Below are 8581 nucleotides of genomic sequence, written 5' to 3' on the forward strand. Positions count from 1 at the left end.
AGGAGCTGAATTGGCTTGGGAAAACGATCTGTCTGTAAAATAATCCCTTTTTTGTTTACTGGGGTACTTTACAGGCAGATCACTTCGCTCATCTGGTCCACTGGAAGGGTTCAGAAATGTTTGTGCTGGCACACGGGCAGCAGGGGAGGTGGGGGAGACAGGATTGCTGCTCCGCACACACACTGCCAGTTTCACACGCTTGAACTACAGCCCAAATAAAAACCAAAACTGCATGCCGGGCACAAACGAGAACTTGTGAATGGGTTTCTGCACCTCTCCCCACCACACTTGGCTCCCAGCTTCGCAAACTGCTGGGGCGTGCCATTGAAGTCGATGCAGAGATTTCCGCGCTTTGCCGAGCTCTGGGAGGCCGGCGCACACCAGCCCTAACTGGGTCAGAGCCTTTCTTTGTACACTGAGCTGCTGGGAAACCTCACTGGAGTCACGCAGCAGCTTCTCGCATGCGCTCTTCTCCCAGAGCAATTGGGGGGACGGGGCGAGGAAGGGGAGCAGATGAAGCAGGGCTGAGCTTCCACCACACTTGAACCCCTGCCAGCATAAGCTTCCTTACGGGGCTTATGGCCACGGCAGAAGCCCAAGTAAAGCCCCGGTGGCTCCCACGGCTGCCAAGGCTAAGTGCCCTGGGATCAGAGTGGTGCCACCGAGCTCTGCATCTGTCACTCAGATCTCTGACGTGCTCAGAAAGCCGGTGTGTGTGTGTGTGTGTGTGTGAATAAGAGACAAGCGAGCCTATTAGTATTTATTATTTGTATTATTATAGCACCTCAGTGCCTAGTCGTGGACCAGAATCGCATCCTATTAGCACTGTGCAAACCCAGAGCCAAAGTACTATAGTCCCTGCCCCAGAGGGCTTACAATCTCCGTTTCCAAACAGGGTGGATACAAAGAGATGGGGGGGGGGGCGGGTAAAAGGGAGCAGTGACAAAAACATTGATTACTGTGATGGACAGCATTGGTTTTCTGGTAAGAACCATCAGTTCTTCAATGCTTAGTTGGATTTAGACATTCTTCACACAGCCAATACTTTGTATTTCTCATGAAAAAAAGCATCAAGGAATCACACAGAATGTTATGTTATATTCAGTGAAAAACATTTTTCGTTGCAAGAAACACGTAAGGTTATTTTTAAAAAACATTGTTTAGTTTGCATGTTCTAAGCAGATATCTGAACACATTTACAAAGTCTACACATGCAGTGTATAAAAAAGTTAAAAATTTTTAACCAACTTACTTTTTTGGCTTATTCCTTTATTTAATTTGCACTCTTGCAAAAAAGAGATACCTTTTAATTAATTTTCTAAAGAAAAAAATAGATGTGATTTAATCTCAACGACTTTTCTGGACACACTTGTATTTTCCCTGTGCTCATTATTTAAAAAATAATCTAAATAGAAATTATCACCTTGGTGGAATTAAAACCAATGATAGACACAAGGATAGAGAACAACTGTGTATTTAGGAAATGCGTGTAACTGATTTTACAAGTTTCTCTGATCAAAAAGTGCGATTACAACATTGTGCGAGAAGGGCATGTGATTTACAACATTTTGCAAGCATATTTTAAGTGTGTATTTTTAATAACTTGCCTGTAAGGGGCCAAATCCTGCTGTTCTGCTCAAAGTTTCTCTAAAATCAACATCTCCTTGACACCGTGCTCTATTCCACTGGCCTCCTACTGTGTGTCATAGTTAATACTGTGAATAACTCGGTGGAGTTCAATATTCCTGGTTTTAAATGTAACTACTCTATGGTAGTAAGTGTTTGCAAGTTTGAGTATCTTACAGAGGCCTGTAGGACAGTATGATTTATCCCCACGCAGAGGGATGAAAGGAAACAAGAACTAGCTGGACAGTTTGTAAAATCATTAAACATTTTCCATGATCAGCTCTGTTATTTGCTATTTGGACAGCCCCCACCAAAATCACGTAAGTAACCTATACTCTTTACCTGAAAATAACTTCCAATATTAGCTTTCTTCTACGCATTCTCTAAATTGCTGTAAACATCCAGAATACCCATATATATATATACACACATGGGTATGTGTGTGTATACATGCATATACGTGTACAGGTGTATATATCTACACACATACACACAAACACATATATGTACATATACGTATATACGGATATATAGCTATGATGGAGTTAGGAAACAATAACATCATTTTTATTGCATTCTGAAGTATCATAGAACAAGGGTATTGTAGGCACACGTCTTAACTACTCGTCCTTACTACAGTCCTAAAGCTCATTTACCTGAGATCTGCATCTGTAAAAATAAAGTTCCATTTTTAGCTGCATGTTACAAAAGACTAAATATCAGCCCCACAGATATGAAATTACAACTTCATTTTGAGACTAATTTACTACAAGTAAAATATGCTATCTTATAAAAAGATACTGCTGAAAGAGATAACGTATTAAAAAGGAAACACGATTCTTAGAGGTTTAAAAATCTCCCTATGCCTTCCCACATTGTAATAAATTTATAAAAAATATTTGACACAGAAAATCTGCACAGAAAGCATCCTGCTGAAATCACGTTCCCTTTAAGCCACCCATCTTGCAAAAGTTACATAGTTCAGGAGGGCAGACTCCATATTATAAGTACTTAATTTTCGTCATCCCGTCTGTAGTGAATAGTTTGTATTTCCTGAGCTATGAACATAGCCATCTCTCTGGTGCCCGCAGCAACCACTCGGCAGGACATAAGATCCAGAGGTCCCCCTGAGGACAAAAGGATTAATGAGAATGGTCTTATGAGATGTAAAATGGCAATGTATTCTTGAATATAAACCATGTAATTAGATAGGTTGAGAAACACTGAAACAACTCCATCTGTAGCTCCTTTTAGGATGGGAAAGACAACCTAATTCAGCAATTCCTATCTGGAAATCTCTGGCAAAAAATGATTCAGAAAATTCTAGATACAGTGCCAAAGTATGCAACAAAACCAGTGAATGTCTAGATTTGTTCAGTATCCAACAATAAATGCAATATTCTCTTCTTTTAGCAACAGGAAGGAATAGAACAGAAATTAGTTCAATCAGCATACCCTTCTTCTTAAAATCCACCAATTTACTGTAAATCTGATGCTTTAAAGGAATTACTCAAAGTCCTGGAAATACAGTTTGACTCAGAAGACCTTTGATGTGATGAAACCCCAGGCTGGAATTACATCACTGTGTTACAAATAACCTGCCAGAGCCTAGTGGAGAGTACAGATGTTTCTACAGAATACTGCTAGAAATGAGACAGAGCCACAAAGGACTGTACTGAGGTAACAGAATTTGCCCCAAAATAGCCACTCAGTCCCCAAAAAGTCTAATGAGAACAAGGACATTTTACTCACCTGAAGTGTCTATCACAGTGCCGCCTGCCTCTCTAATAATGACGGTCGCCGCCGCCAAGTCCCAGCAGTGTAACCCAAACTGGTAATAGGCGTCTGCAGCGCCGGATGCCAAATGGCACAGAGCCAGGGTCGAGCTCCCAATGACACGGACCCTAAACCCCACGAGAAAGGGACACGGTAACATAAAGCAGAAAATGCCTTTGATTTCAAGCTATGTGTCGAGATCGCAAAACGTGCAATGTACTTTTTTTATTGGTTTGGTTGTGGTTTTTTTTTTTTTTTTAATGACTTTTGGTCACAAATGTGAGACATATATTGTAAAATATCTTACCCGTGTGCTTGGGCCTTCAGCAATCTCTCAATGTTACCAAGGAACAACTTCAAAGTTGCAGGGTCCCGTTTTGGACCAATTTCTGTTAAAATTAAGGCCTTCGAGATATCTGCAATGTAGGTAGTTGTTGCCATTAATTCAACAGCTTCCAGGTAGATTCTCGAAATTTATTTTTAATTTAAACACTAATGGACTTTTCACAGAAAAACAATTTTCAGGTCCCTTTTTTTTACCCCAAACTCTTTCATAAAATAAGTGACAAATTTGCAGAAAAAATTCAAGCAAGACTAGATTTCTCATATCAAATGGTCTAATCTAAACACATTAAAAAAAAAAAAAAGAACAAGAAGATTAAAAACAAGAATTCATTCTTATATTACTTCTCTTTCCATACATTGTTTTATTTCATTGACCAGTCAACTTTTGGCAAATTCACTAACATTAACAGTAAACTAAAAATAATCCAGTGACCTAGTAACTATTATGCTAATCTAATCATATTTGAAAACAGGACGGTTCTTGAATAGGGAAGATTTAATTTGTTAACAAATGATAAACATTGGGGAATACAGTAAGAGCAAAGAAAAGTTTCTACCTAAATCACCAGTCACCCAGTAATAGCTGCCTTCTGTTCTGATATTTCAAAGACTGAAGACACCTTACGATTGAAAAAACTCTTTCTTATCACAAACGAAAGCAGTATCTTAATAAATAATAATATATGTTATATTTGCATTGCATTCAGCAAGGGCAATTCTGACCTACAGCAGATGAGGATATCAGCCTCGTGTACAGTCAAAGGACAGACTCACGGTGACTTGCAAGGTGCTGAAGTAGTCCTCACGTGAGATCTGAATATTGGTAGTACATAACAGGTGTATGCCAATGTAGATGGAGAGGGTTGATCAAATGCCAAGTGTCCCTGCTTCTGCTGTGCCAGCTGAACCCAGAGGCGTTAAAGATATGACAAAACTCAAAGGTTTAGCGGTTGATTACTTACTGACTAGGCTGTGCCCAAGTGTCAGGTGTCACCTTCTACCCTGGGTTAAAGGCGAGGCATTCATTCAGACAGGGAACATCTACCTGGTTATTACGGCTAATTGCATAAGTTGAAATTTCCTAGCAGAAGTAGCAAGGAGGTTTTCAAAAGCAAATTAGGCTGGAGTGAGACATCATTTAATTAAACAGGCTACCAACGAGTTTACTATTGCAGAGGAACATTATGGATTCAAGCACTGCAGGAAATGGTTGGTGAGTAACAGGTATGTAATTAGATTAGAAGTTACAGGGTATCACAAAACTTAAATGCAGGAACATAGATTTAACGACCACTTTTTAAATTACTGCATTAAATCCAGAAACACCAATCCAGGCACGCTGTAGGGTATTCATTGTTTAGCCACCACTGAAAACTCTGGATGGTGAAAGCAATCTGCCTTAGTTCTTTTTGCATAACAGCTCCAATTTATAATTACAGAACATTTAATGCATGCCTCATTGCTGAAATGCACCGAGCATTGACACCACACCAGTCATAGCTAGGTCATGATTAAGACAGTTGTTCTTTTGAGTTATTAAATATATTTCTAATGCATAAATGGATCTCTTCAGTTTTCATCAAGGCTACAGGTAGAAATTGGATGAAGAGACCAAGGCAAGGAAGAGGGAGCTCTCTGTTTAGGAAAGGAGCTGGCTGATCACAGGACTCGGTGGGGTTTCAGGAATTCAAGGTGGAAGAGAAAATTTACTGACTATTCCTCACTCTGATAGAGGCCAGAAAAACAAGGAGGCTTGGTAGAACAAATTTAACAGTGATACGGATAGATTTATAAAGAAAAGACCAATTATATTGACCACAGAAGATTAAAAAAAGAAAATACAGTTACAGTACTAGCACATGTAAGGCCTGACCTGAATCTAAGCATAAGAAGAAAGTATCACTCAAGATCGAAGGGAAGATGGATCCTTCACTTAAGTGCATCCCAACTCCTGTACCAGACCTCTACAAAATTTGGCTTTGACAAAGAACAGTGTTTGCCTGGACTGTGATTTCAAATGATTAAATCTGAACACTGAATGTAAAGTGTAGATCGATGTTATACAACAGTCACTTTTCCTGAAAACAAAAGGCATGAAGTAACACGACAGCCTAGATCTCCAACACATCATGCATTGGTGAAGTTCCCCTGGTAGGTACAGGGAAACACACTCTCTGTTCCAGGGTTGGTTTATTTCACTGGACCCACAGTCCTTACAGCAAAAGAGCAACTGTGATTTTATACTTAAAACATCAGCAGAAGCGAGACTAAAGAAGATCCATCTTCACTGGTGAAATTGCCCACCACCAAATGATGTCTCTCAAAACAAAGGAAAATTTCAAAGCATTTGGAAGGGCAGAAGGTCCACTTCCCTTGCCATGTTCTAGACACCCACATTGACTGGATGTCCAGAGAAAGGAGGACAAAAGTGGCATGTGCCAAAATTGTTCCTTGCTCAACTGGAAACCAGAACTCTGACTGCAAAAGTGAGTGAGGTCATTTCAAGGGTGGCTCAGCCAGCCCAACTGGGAGCACCCCTAGTTTTGCCTAATAGTCTCTGCCAGCATGGGCTTTTATGGAATATGAGATATTCGAGCACTGACAAAAATGTGATGTATAATCAAGGAATAAAATCTTAGGGGTCACTGACTTTACAAATTGCTCTACCTCTCCAAACAAGGAGACCCCCAGCTCACTATTAACTTAGGTGAATAGCCAAACTTCGCAAATTTCAGGAAAGTTTTGATGCAGGGTCTGCTTGAGGCACTACAACAAATCTGTATGTTAAATTACTTGAATTTACTGTGTTCCTAGTTCACTAAATCCCTTTTTGGGGTGAAATTTTTAACATCTCCTGTGTACAACAGTGAACATTTTTGGCACAAGTCTGCTTCTGTCTACTACTGAGTGTTATGTTCTCCTCTGCATTTTAATTGATTAAAAGAAAACTTCTCCAGACACATCTGATTATTGTTATCTATTATCCTTAAGTAAACAGACAGATCCATGACTTGGTTTACCAATAAAAGAATTCCATTAAAGTGTTGATTAAGTGTTGCTAGCTATTTGTATGCTGAAACGTACCTCACAAAAGCAAGCTGATAAAGAATCCCTAATTAAGCATGCATCCTTTAGTTTACTTTATTGTTAGCATGTATGCCTACAGACATAATACACTTTATGACCGACAAGTTTATTGGAAAATAAGTGAATAACGGCTGCCATAGTGGTCTGAATTTGATTCACCATTCCCATTGCATCTTGCTCATAAAAAGTTATGTCAGTGTACAGCTGGAATGAAACTGGTGAATCTACTCGTTCTGCCTTACTTTAAACAATGGTTATGAAGCAAAATAATTTAGAATTATTTAAATAGTTCATATTCAGATGTATATTTTAAAACAATAATGAGGAAAGATGTGATTTTTCAGAAAAAAACAAACACATAACAACAGAATTATCATGCAGGTGAAATAGTTTCCATCAGGATAATGATCTTCATTATCCTAATGATAGTTTGCAACAACTCTGAAACAAAATTAACATATTCCTTTTAGAGTTCTAACAAAATCTAGACCAACCTGTCTCTTTTGATACCTGAAGCCTTTTGTCATTACAAAATGCCCCTTGACCTCTTCTACCAGTGTATAATCGTTCTTCAGTGCAGTGGTAAATTACACCAAATTCAAGCTTTAAGATTTTGAAAAGGAAAGAAATGAATGCAACTCAAATTACTCATCATAAATATAAACAACTACTAATGGCAGAAAGATCAGCAATATTTTAATTGGTACATGTAATCAAAGATTATATTGATGCTAATAAACTGGAATAATTTTACTATTACTGTGATATTGATAAATAGGTCATATAAAATTCAATTTATAAAGAGAAGTTAGTGCAATCTGTTCATGATCTTCTAAACTCTTACTTGCAGCTTGTTTGTGTTCACATTAGAATGGATTAAACGCTAAGTTGATTTCAAATTCAATTGTATGTTTTTATTGAAAGTATGCAAGTCCTCTAAGGCCAGATTCTGAATGCTTTACTTTCACTGGTGAGCAGTTACACCTAGAAGTAATCCCACTGACTTCAGCTGGACCCTGAAGATTTGCAGCCCCAGATACATAGATATCATCAGTCATGCATCCAAACTCAGAAGTCACAGCACACTGTTTCTTAACAGTGCATGCTTTTATATGCACTTGAGCTTTCACGATGCATTTAATTTGCCTGCCTTTTCAACCAAAGTAGTACACTCCACTCACTTGTTCAAATGTTTCTCTGCAAAATCCTTTTGTTTACATGTAAAAGTGAGAATCTCATGAAGTCACATGACTCCAGGAGAAGGAGTTTGAAGAGAAACACCAAACATTGTGACCCTCAATGAAAGCTTGAGAATGAGCAACACTGGAATTTTTGTGGGAGTATCTGTTTACCAATGAGAAGAGGGTCAGAATTTGACCCTTGATTTAAACCCAAGGTATTTAATATTTCCATTACTGTAATAAGTTCCACCAAAAGACTTTAAAGCCCTTTACAAAATTCAATGATCGGATCCTAAAATCAGCACTAGATAAGCACTATTAGCAATATTTTATTTAGGGCTGGACAGATACACAAAAATTAATTGACTTGCCCAAGGTCACACAAGACGTTGGTAACAAGGTCGAGAAAACATGTCAGATGTTCTAGACTCCAATTTTTTTCCTGCTGCCCTCTTCCATTCAACGCGAATAATCATCGGTGTTCATCATAGACAATTCAAAGGTAATAGGCTGTCCTCGCTCCCTGAGGTCCCACAGAAACCAAGGTTTTTTTGAGGAACACACTA

General features: G+C 38.7%; 1 protein-coding gene across 1 annotated transcript in view; it reads right to left on the minus strand.

The window, feature by feature from the left end:
* Positions 1 to 2000: 2000 nt before the first annotated feature.
* IMPA2 (inositol(myo)-1(or 4)-monophosphatase 2) overlaps positions 2001 to 8581 on the minus strand; it is a 15961-nt gene continuing 9380 nt past the window's right edge. The window contains exons 5-8 of the mRNA XM_009889091.1: positions 7329 to 7437; positions 3710 to 3818; positions 3379 to 3530; positions 2001 to 2753 (exon numbers count right to left, since the gene is read on the minus strand). Coding sequence (XP_009887393.1) covers positions 2638 to 2753; positions 3379 to 3530; positions 3710 to 3818; positions 7329 to 7437 — 486 coding nt within the window. The 3' untranslated portion in view covers positions 2001 to 2637. The remainder of the gene's footprint in view (positions 2754 to 3378; positions 3531 to 3709; positions 3819 to 7328; positions 7438 to 8581) is intronic.

Source organism: Charadrius vociferus, unplaced genomic scaffold, assembly GCF_000708025.1.
Source record: "Charadrius vociferus isolate BGI_N301 unplaced genomic scaffold, ASM70802v2 scaffold65, whole genome shotgun sequence".
NCBI classification, from domain to species: Eukaryota; Metazoa; Chordata; class Aves; order Charadriiformes; family Charadriidae; genus Charadrius; species Charadrius vociferus.